This window comes from Anthonomus grandis, chromosome 9, assembly GCF_022605725.1.
Source record: "Anthonomus grandis grandis chromosome 9, icAntGran1.3, whole genome shotgun sequence".
Taxonomy (NCBI): Eukaryota; Metazoa; Arthropoda; class Insecta; order Coleoptera; family Curculionidae; genus Anthonomus; species Anthonomus grandis.
In genome coordinates, this window is record NC_065554.1 from 7,440,725 (window position 1) to 7,452,958 (window position 12,234).

A 12,234-nucleotide genomic window follows, 5' to 3' on the forward strand; every position below is an offset into this window, starting at 1 on the left:
AAAGCTCGAAGGACCATGAAAATCCGGCTCGAAGGACCATGAAAAGATCTAGGGCTTTTCCCTAAACCTTTTTTATTCCCTACTACCCTATAGCAGCCTCACTATAGGTTTACAGGCAAGGGTGGCTTGGCCGTAGTAGGTTGAGCAATAAGAACTACTGGGTGTAGAACTCAATACTGGTTTATTCACAAAAATTAACAACTATTTGTATCAGTCTTAAGATAACAATTCGAGGTAATTATACAAATCAAGGTGAGCATCGTAATCATAATTTTAACTATTTACTAATTTCGACCTTGCGAACTTATAGCAAACGTGAGCTTAAAATCAATCGCAAACACCTTGACCGGCTAATATAAATAATTTTATATAAATATGTATGAATATTTAAGGCTACCAAAAAATATAAAATATTTAAAAAATGTCGTTTAGACAATTAATAAAAATCAACAAAACCAAATAGCAGCAAATTACCACTGCGTTACATCGCCTTTTCGACTGATTACTGCTTTGATACGTCTTAACATAGCGTCAACTAATGTTTGACAGTCATCTGGTGTAAAATTGTTCCAAATTTCTTGGAGACGGGTTCGCAATTCTGGAACGGTTCTTGCGGAATTCGATCTGAGCTTCTTCTTCATGATATGCCACAAGGTTTCAATCGGCGATAGATCTGGACTACTCGACGTCCACTTTAAAACTGGAATTATGTTTTCTAACATCCAATATTTTACTTTTTTAGCCGTATGGCAAGCGGCACCACTGAAAGCGCTACGTTGCTCTTGAAAACTTTTTTGTTGTTGCATGATTCCACAATAATTTCAATTCGTTGTAATTAGCACGCCGATTTCTCTTGATAATCCGTTTTAAGGCTCTTAAGTTGGTGTTGGAATAACGCGGTCGACTTTCAATCCTGGGTTTTTGACCAACAGATCTCGTTGTTTTGTACAATTTAATAATATTTCGAACTGTATACCTCGATTTGTTAATAGTGTCAGCGATTTGGGAAGCATTTTGGCCTTTTAAATGTGAGTGAATGATCACTTTTCTTATTTCGTCAGAGACAGCCTTACCACGAGCCATTTTTAATTGTTAACAACAACACTAATGCATGTTCTTAGCAACGCAATTTGTTTTATATAGCCTACTTTTATTTTATCGAAGCGCATAAACAGACCATTCAACTAAGTTATTTCCATCACGTATTTTGCGATAGAAAAATTATGTTGCAAAGAAAAAAATATCGAAATTAAGACGCTTTAAAAATAGCTGCGTCGGTTTTATTATCTTTCCATAAACATTTCAAGAAACCAAAAATGTTATATTTGAAATAAAATTTTAGTTATCCCTTAAATAAATTCTAAAAAATCATGTTTTGGGGCGTTGAGCCAACTTCACTGAGACAGGGCTCGTATATATTTTTTAATTATTATTAAAAGACACTGCATTCATTACGACTTTAGCAATAGCTCTCAACTTAATAAACAATGGAATAAGTTTTCTTTTTCTACAAAAACTAACCTAAAATAGTCGCTGTTCCTGCGAGGTGGTTATGAAATATTTCACTATTATATTCCCAACGACGTCATTACTCCTTGAAGAAAAATTGATAGTTCTAAGGAAAGCGAGGGCAGACGTAAAAGCAGAAACAAAATATACCCGTCTCACCGCAAGCAGCTTATTTTTCGTATGCATAAGCTTATATGAGTTTCTGCTAGAATTGCTAGTTTATTTTTTGGTTAAAATATGGATTAATTTTCTTTTACAAATTTTATTATACATTTTTTTTTATCAATTAGTAAACAAAATTTTCTTATGATTGTGATTACGATTCATATAAAAATTTATTCCCTTTTCCTTTTATGCTCTACACATTCTAGAGACTACTGTTAACTGGAAAACATTTTAATTGGATTAGCGAATAATAAATTATCGTTATGTTATTAAGACTGATGAGCATATTTTGGGAGGAGCCTGGAAAATTCAAATTTAATCAAATTACCCTATTTGCTAAAAATAGAGCTTTACAATTTCTTATATAACAAGGAAATATCAAAAAACAACAAGAACACTAATGAAACTTTTCATCTCATTAATTTTTTAATCTTATCGCAAACATTTAAAATACGCTTATTAGGCAATTAATGGACCATCAGTTGCTAAGAAACCTGTAACATATTAAGAAACTTCTCGGGCATGAATAGAAACAACTGGGTTAAAAAAGTATTTGTTATTAAAAATATTCCGGAAATCAGACAAGTTAGGAGGTGCTTAATGATATTTGTATGCATTTTTAAATTTTAAATAAAAATATTACTTACTAATTATTAAACCCATTGGTTAAACCAATATTTTTTAATTTATTTATCTTATAAAATAGTTTCCTTACATAATTTTTTTTTTAATTACTTTATTTAGTACTTACAGAGTTTCGGGTAATTTCCTGATTAGGGTAAGTTAATACTTTTGCTCCTTGTTGAGATAACGCATTTAATAATTGTGTGTCTATCTGGTTTTCCTGGAACAAAGAAAGTATTATTATTTTAAATAAATTGTGTTGTTTTATTTTTTCTATTTCTTGACGAAAAATCACTGAAATATTACTTTAGTATTGAGTGCGCAATATCGCAAAAAAGTCTCATTTTCGATATTTAACAACTAAAGAAAAAGCGTGTAAATAATCCATTCTGTTCTCTCAGGGTGTGTTGGTTAAACAAAACCAAATAAATCAACGTATAAAATGAGAATATATTCGTGAGCATTCGGGGGCAACGTTATAGTGCATGTTTTTGAAACTATACACCGTTATGATTTACACAATTTCATATTTGTAAACTAATCTAAAAACCGCAGCCGCTCCACCATTGCATTAGCTGCACTGCGGTTTTCTGGGTTCTCTATCAATTATTTAGGGGTTTGTTAAATCTCTTGTCATATATAGGGGATAAGTTATGTATTATAATATAAACAAAAAATATAAAGTTTATTTTAGCAAAAATAATTTTGTTAACTTAATACATTTTTAGAAGGACCATTTTCATCCAACTTTTGAATGCGTATCTTATAATTTTTTATATGAACTAATACGTATTGGACAAATGTCTTAACAGAAACGTTTATTTCAACTTTTTATTAAATACACAATTTATAAATTATTCGACAATAGTTTGCGATCAAATAAAATATATTGTTCATATTTGAGGAGATTTTGCAATTTTTACATTATTTTTCTTTTAAATTTTTTCTAAAAATTTAATATTGAAAGCTATGGCCACATTAACCAAACAGATACGGGAAGCGAATATTAAACTTATTTTGGATAACTACAATTTAGAACGGTGTGATCGAACGTATGGACGCGGTGGCGGTGTGGCAATTTATATAAGAAGCGATCTTAACTTCAAGGTTCTTTTTTTTGACTCTGAGTTTTTTCTGAGTGTCGATACTGCTTGGAATGTATAAGGATTGGATTATTTATAGGGAAAAAATTGTTATCGTAGTAGTCATTTATAGACCACCAAAATCTAATGGTCACCTGTATTTTAATAAAGTAGAAGACATTATTTCCAACCTCTATTTTATGTATGATAATATTTTTTATATCGATGATTTTACTAAAGACCTCCTACACTGTGACAGTATTTTAAGCAAAATAGTGATTTTGACATTAGAACCTTTTAATTTGAAACAACTGATGAGTGAACCAACTAGAGTAACTTTTTTACTTCGACCTAATATTTACTCATTTTGAACGAATTGTCAATAATGAAATTGTAACCTGCGATTTTTCTGAGCATTTTTAAATATACTGTGAAGCATAAATTTCTTGACCTAGTTATAAACTCAATAAACTCTTTCAACATGATCTTAAATCAATTCCGTTTAATAACATTTATAACTTGACTGAAATTGATGAAAATATTTTATTCTTTAATGATGCTCTAATTATTTTTTATAACATCGACGCCCCTTTTACCACTTTAAAGCTACGTAAAAAACCATTTCAATTATGGATCACCGAAACTATTAAAAAAATGCAAAATCTAAGAGACAATGCTTTTTGCGAATTCAAACTTACCAATTCTCCGGCAAAACTGGATTATTAGAAATCACAACGTAACTTGATAACATCGTCTATACGAATGGAGCGCAAAGCATACTATCGACATAAATTTAAAAATTGTAGTAGCAAAGAAAAGTGACAAGAACTTAATAAACTTACCCAACCAAAATAAAAATTATTTCTAACCAGTTTAAGGATGTAGAAAAATTAAACAATTTCTTTGTCGATTCTACCAATTAGATTAATAAATTTTCAGCTTTTACTCTCAAAATACAAAAAGTAATATATAAGAATTCCAACCTATCGAAATTCATACAGTACATCAAACAATAGGTAAACTGAGAAGTAACGAGTTTGGTTCAGATGGTCTTAATAAAACTCTAACTGAACTTTGTTGTTTTTATACCTGTGAATATATTGCACACATAATAAATGAATCTATAAAACAAAGCTATTTTCCTGAGCGCTGGATGCAAGCAAAAAATATATTGTTCATATTTAAGAAGATTTTACAATTGTCACATTATTTTTTTTTTTAATTTTTTCGAAAAATTAAATATTGAAAGCTATGGCCACAATAACCAAACAGATAGGGGAAGCGAATCTTAAGCTAATTTGTCTCTTTTATTTAACTCCACTTCCTAAAATAAATAATCCCACAGATTACGCTCATTTTAGGTCAATTAGTGTACTTTTAATCTTGTCAAAAAAATTAGAAAGAGCCTTAGATTGTCAAATTCATTAGAGTATGAAAGATTCGTTAATTTTACCTCAAAAACAGTCAGAATTTAGAAGCTGATATAGTTGCGCAACAGCGATTGCGAACGACGATATTATTTGTGAAAGAGATAATAATAAAATGACCGCATTGGTACTGTTGGACTTTACAAAGGCTTTTGATTTTCTGAATCATAAGATCTTATTAGTTCTTTTGTACTATGTGGGCTTTGATAACACTACAACTACGATGATTGGAACTTTTTTCAATCATCGTAGTTGTGTTATTATTATTCGTTTTTACCTTGTGAACATTAAGAAGCTATTAATAAAATAAATGCTGATCTAAACGCTTTTAACGACGTGTCCGATCAACTAATATAACTGTTAAGCCCTCAAAAATGCAAAGTTATTCTTTTTGTTAATAAAAATAATATAAATAGTATCTCCGCACATTTCTTATATGCATTGATAATTAAGTACTTAAAGTTGCTGAAAATATTAAAACCTTAGTTTTAACTCTAGACTCACAATTAAAATTTTTCAGTCATATATAAAATGTACTTAAGAAATCACGTTAAGCAGGTACTGTGTTTATCTATCTAACTGATCGTTTGTTTTATCACATTTCAATAACTGTGATAGTATATACGGACATTGCCTGGATAGTGATGATATTTAAAAAGTTTAAAGAATGCAAAACTCCTGCACTCGATTGTTTTTGGAATTATTCTAATATCTCATAAGCTTACGAAAATAAAATGGCTAAAGAGGTTTAATAGAAGAAAACTGCATTTTTCATTGCTCCTTTTTAAAATTAAGAAATTTCGCTCACCTCCATATTTATTTAATAAAATCACTTTCAGAACTCATGTACATAATATAAATTTTCGAATAAATATATTAACAGTACAAAAAATAATTTTCTTAGAGTATTTGTCGTTATATTATTAATTTGCCACAGTGACTCCTCAACCTGTCCATTTCAATTCAAATATTTAAAAAACAATTAAAACAGCATTTGTTAACACGCTAATAACATTTTATTTAGCAATTATTATAGTTAGTTAGAGGTGGGTTTTTTTTAAGCTTTAGGTAGGTAAATGTAAAATGGATAAATTTATGCACAATTTTCTTAGCCTTAAATATTTTTTTCTCATACTAAATATAGGAAATTTTTATGTTTAAGCTTCTTTTTTCTCTCTTTTATATATATTTTAAGTTACTTTTTTTTGCAAAGTAGGAAGAACAGAACTTGCTTCTGGCAAATTGCAAAAGTCTGATACATTTGCATTTATTTACCTTATTATTTTGCCCTGTTTTGTAATACTAATAAATTTATACTTTTTTGTAAGGTAAATAATAAACCGTTTCATTATTATTACTATTATTAATTTAAAACCAAAAATTTATTAGAATTTCATTAATTTTAACTTAAAAACTCAGCAAGCAGGTATGCAGAAGAAGGTAAACCAATTATAATTTAAGTTTTTGCATATAATGGATATGCATATTTTAAAGTATGTGCATTTAGTTTTCTTGCATCTTGACCATTGAAAATATTATCATTTTGATTTTATATTTTTTAACTCGATGTAATTGGTGAGCGAGTGTTTAGTTACATTATTACTGAATGCTTTATTTTTTAACTCTATTACTTTATGTCATTAGTTTATGTTGATTGTTATTCTATGGTTTCACGATAAAAATAGCACATTTAAATATTAAATCTATTTTCACAGGTTTTAATGAATTTTGTACTTTGGTAACAGAAACTTGATTACATTCAGAGATCTCATGAAATATTTTTGATATACCTGGTTTTAGTATTATTCGAATTATTTAAATTTTTAATAAGAAGTCGGAATACTACTGGCAATTTTAACATTACAACCTTAAAGGAGGTTACTGAGGATGCTATATCCTCGATTTCCGAAAATGATGACAGAATGGCAGACTCGATGGCAGAAATTTTGCCAGCACATCAGAACTGTGGAGGATAAATTCTGGGAAGGATCATTGGCACGGAAGAGGCCGTGGTCTCTTCGCATACGTAGGAAGTTCCCTGACGATATCAAGGATAAATTTTGATTTTCCGACCATAGAATTTATTTTGTGATTTCTCAATGCCTAAATTAAAAGCCCCGCCTATAATAATTTCCTGTTCCACCGCTGCTTTTGTAATTTTAACCCCTTACATTTTAAGAATGACCTATTTTATCTAGATTAATTTGCAACTATTCGTACAAAAGATATATATGAAAAAATAAATACCTTTATTTCTTTTATTATCCAATTATTCGGTAAATGCACCAGTAAAAATGAAAAACGTTACCAAGCCAAAAGCAGATTGGTTGTTATGCATGGTAAGATAATGTTAACGCATGGTAGAGATAGAGCTTTACAAAAGTACAAACGATCCAAAAATAATGATGACTGGGTAACTTACAAACCGCTACGCAATTTGACTGTGCGGCTATTAAAAGGAAAAAAATAGCAATATTTAAGTTTTATTTCAATCCTTGCAAAAGTTGCCTTAGATAATCTAAAAGTTTATTGCAAGAACAAAAAGTGCACTAATCTACCCCGATATTCTTCGGATCCCAACTTCATAAATAATTATTTTTCTCTTTTTTTTTTCAAAGTTCAAACAATGTCATCTGCCAAAGCAAAATTGACTTTTACAGTGGTAATCTTTTTAATAATACCGCTAATTTTTCACTCAACTTGTGCACGGAGGAAGAGGTTCATGAAATTCTGTTTGCTTTTAAAAGGAACTGTGTCGGATCTGAATATATTTCTTTGAAAATGGTTCAGCACTGTAGTCCCGAAATTTATATATATATTTTGTGCATAGAATCAATTGCTGTTAAGAAAAAAATTATTTTCCCCTAATTTGGAAAAGTGCCAAAGGTATTCCTTTACCTAAATGAAAGGGACCTAAAAATTTTTCGGATTTCAGAATAATAAGCATTCTACCAGTGTTATCAAGGATATTTGAAAAAATACTTTGCAATTAAATGGCTAAATATTGTGACGATAAAGGGTTTGCAACGTTGCTTATTTTGCTCGAATACTCGAAAGCATTTGATACGATTAACTATCAGTTACTGATTTCTAAACTTAAATATTATGGCTTGGATTTACCCGCTGTGGAATTACTTACATCTTATCTATCTCAAAGAACTCAAAGTATATCATATTAAGGTAATTTTTCCGAAAAGCTAAATATTTTATCTGGAGTTCCATAGGGACCGATTTTGGGTTCTTTACTTTTTATTATCTATTCGTCACATCTCAAAACACTTATGCTGATGATACGCAATTTTTTATTTATCCCAAATAGCTTCATTAAAGCCAGTAATGTGGCTTATAATGAACTTGCACAAATTTGCCTTTTATTATCAGAACATAATTTAAATTTAAACTTAAAAAATCTAACGTGATGTTGTTTGCAAGTAAGAGTAAGGTTGACTTTTTAAAGGATAAAGTTAAGATTTGTTTTGATCATATTCCGCTTGAGTACGTGGATGTGGCTCGCATATTGAATCTATTATTGGATTTAAAACTAAAATTTGATCGTTAAGTTGCTGACGGAGGAAGAAAGCATTTTATAGTTTAAAGTTATAAGTAATGCAAAATGCATGGTGTAAACTTATTTTAGATCTAAACAGGAGCGACCACATATCTCAGAAATTGGGTTTACTTCGGTGACTAAAAATGGAAATCCGGGTATCTTTCTGCATCAAATTATTAACTTTTCCGTCAATAATACCCAAATAGATAGTATTTTTGTTACAAGGTAGATACTTCATAGTGTTAATACCAGGCATAAATTTTTGTACAATCTTCCTAAATTTAGAAGTTCATTTTTTCAAAAATCTTTTGTTTTTATCACAATTTCTCTTTTGAACCAGTTGCCAATTGAGTTTAGAAGTTTTAATATTTTAAAGTTTAAGTATAAGTTTACAGTGCTTCTTTTGAATCAGACAAAGTAATGAACATCGGCTGCTATAATTGCTTATCTATTACGTGAATTTATCTCTCCTGCAGTTTTAGACTACAACTTTTTTTTTAATATTCTTAAATATTTGTAATTTAATGTGTGCCATAATTCATCAGTGCGTTATCAGCGCACTGTAACTCTTAACAACTTACTGTCTTTCTGAATCTTAAGGCTAACTTTGGTGTTGGAGTTTTAAAAGTAGGTTTGTTTGTCTCATGAATTATTATTATAATTGTTAAGGATCTCAAGGACCTATTGTACTATAATAGTGTTTTGTTAAATTTTCTCATATAATGTTATGGTTTAGTAGAATACCAAAATTTACTAGACTTCGCCATATTGATATTTTCTTTAGGTATACTTAATAAAGCCAGATTTATTTATTTATTTTCATTGTTTAGTCACCTGATTTAAGAAGAGACTTTTACTAACTCACTATGTTACCTTATAGGCAAAGCTGATTAATCTCGTACTTAAAATTTATATTTTAATAAAATGTTATATAAATGTAATTTTTGAAGATTTCCAAATATTAAAAATCATTTTGATCAAGGTAAGAAAAAGTTCTTTATCGAAGGCTTTAATACCATTTAGAAGTTTTATCTAAAAATGCTTGTGCTCAATATTTATTATATAGTTGATATTTGATAGTTAAAAATCGCTATGTACTTCCAAGAACTTTTCTGTCTGTTCTATAACCACCTATTGTTGGTATTTGGATATATGCATTTGGGTAATTTCGAATATATACAGGGTGTTCATTTGAAAACTTCCCGCCACGGATTTATCAAAAACCACTGTTTAAAAAAAAAACGCCGAAATACGTCAAAAGGTTTGTCAAGGGGGACAACTTTCTAACCTAAAATTACTTCACCCCCTTTCACCCTTTGCCCCCCAGGGTCATCACCGTAAAAATTTTAAATGGCAAGGGGTATCGAGTAATAGCTTGTTTAAGAGGTTTTTCGAAGTCATTTATTTTGACCTTTGATTTTTTTAAATCGGTCGATTCATTTTCGAGAAAATTAGAAAAATCTTTGTTTATCTTAATTTGTTCAGATAGAAAACAAAAACATATAAATATCAGTTTTTTAAATATTTGTTTTTTTCAGTCTCAATATTATTTAGGCTTATTTGCAAAATTACTATTTTATATTAAACAATTAAACAATTTTAGATTTAATTTTAGATTTGATAGTCAAAGTCTTAGCAGCTTAAAACTAATTAAGAAGTAGACTGATAATAACGCATAGCTCCGGAAATAAATAGTTTTAGTGCAAAACAAGATTGATGGATATGTTCCAAAAGGCAGGAAGCATAAATATAAGAAAGATACTTTACGGCACGTAGTACTAGTCGGTTTATCGAGAAACCTTTTTAAGTCATTTAACTTTCCGTGCTACCGTTATCATTTTCTTTACTGATTTTCTTCGACTTTTCGGTAGATATTCTGCATACAACAGACAAGTATTACAAAAAACTTACTTTACATGTAAAAAATTAAAATTCTTTAGAAATTTTATACAAGTCGGCAGAATCATTTTTGTTATTTTAAATATCACGATATGGAAAATAACATCAACATTATATTTTAATTTTCTCATATTTACAGATTTATTACGTTTACAAAGCATAGGCAAATATTTGACCGTCATGTAAATACTATATCCATGTTACACTGTATGCTTTACTGATTAGAGCCAAAGCAGCTTACGTACTAATTTCATGCGTTTCTGATGTTATTTTATTTAGTAAATTAGAATTTTGGACAATATGCTAAATTAAATCGGTTTCAAAATCAATTGATGTATTTATGTGTGTGCTTTATACATACGTAACATACATATATCTAAACAATTTAAATAAATTTCCAATCATTTTAATAAGACCAAGCTACTTTTTTTTATTACCGTGACAAAAAACACTCAAACATTTCTATGTTATTATAAAACCACTTATTTTTTTTATTTATTAATATAACCAACTTTATTTCTTGTTTACTATAAAAACATTTTAGCTATTATTTAGGATGATTTAGAAACAGAATTTTAAATTATAATTTGAATAAAACCTACATTAGTAACCAGGTTTTATCGATTATTGAACTTAAAGAAACCAATAATGGTATGTATACTCTGTACTAATGTCTGAGAAAAACGTGTACTAAACTTGCTAGATTTTAAGTTAGAATCACAGACGTCAAACTATTTAATTCTCAGTTTTCACTTAATTAATTACCTCCGTTTTATAAATTTGATGATTAAGAGTTGCAGTTATTGTTCATCGATAAGATGACGTTCGATATAAGTGGGCTTTTCGGCCCTATAAGAGTTATAAGGAGAATCATTTTAAGAACGCTTAGAGATCCAGAAAATAGTAAGGACGAATCTGTTCAATTTTGGGTCTATCCAAAGAAGAACTTTCTTAAAAAGACACAAACTATGGATCGAGAAATTAATGACTTTAACCAAGTAAGGATTTTTTGGCTAACTTAAATTTTCTAATCTAAACTAAATTTTCCACGCTGCTGTTCCTAAGACCATTTTAAAGGTGTACCAGATAGAAAATTTAGAAAAGATATTGATAGTTTTTTGGAGCTATAAGTTTAAATTAAATTGATTTAGTATTTTAGTTGGTTAATTAGTTTTTTATTGTAAAAGAATCTTTAAGCATTTTTTTCCAAAAACTCATTTTAAAATTTTCTACCGCATTTATTTTTAAAAAACTACTTTTTTTCATTATTTTGCTTCAACTACCAGCATCTGATTTTAGAATTGAAACCAATAGTTTCATATTTAACTTGATACTGATAGCTATTTTTTGACATCAAAATTGACTTGGTGAACTGAACAGGGTTTATAATTTTGTAAAAATATGTGAGACTGCATGTTAAGTAGTACATTATAAGTCATTCGTATAGATCAAATAATAATAAATAATGCTTTTCATAACCTGGTTTAAAAATAATATAAATAAATTATAAGTGGTAGTGGCTATACGTGCTCGTATCATTGTATAAAATAGAATAAGATCATACAAATATAAATACAAATAATACATTATATCTAGTCTAAAAATTTGCTTGTCAGTATCCCTAACGTATTTGTTATGGCATGAGATGTGCAAAAGGTCGTGGGTCAAATCCGCTTAATATATATTTTAATTGTTTTTTATAATTATAGCTATTCTTAATAAGTCAGAAAGGGATTTCTTTTTTTAGTAATATTTTCTTTAGCATCGCACTCTTTAAGCACTTATGTCAAGTAATTGAACATTATTGTTTTTTGTTTAGTAGTAGAAAAAATGTTCTAAATTCCTTTTGTGTAAAATCGCCTTTTATTTTTTCATGAAAACATCCGTCCATAAAAAAGGATCATTTTACACAATGGCTACAATAATAACTATTTTTATATTACTAATAATATTTTACTTTAATTACTTTATATATTTG

General features: G+C 28.9%; 1 protein-coding gene across 1 annotated transcript in view; it reads right to left on the bottom strand.

The window, feature by feature from the left end:
- Nucleotides 1-12,234, bottom strand: part of LOC126740184 (uncharacterized) — a 180,102-nt gene that overhangs the window by 50,778 nt on the left and 117,090 nt on the right. Inside the window, exon 4 of the mRNA XM_050446115.1 lies at nt 2,426-2,518. Within this exon, the coding sequence (XP_050302072.1) occupies nt 2,426-2,518 (93 nt within the window). The remainder of the gene's footprint in view (nt 1-2,425; nt 2,519-12,234) is intronic.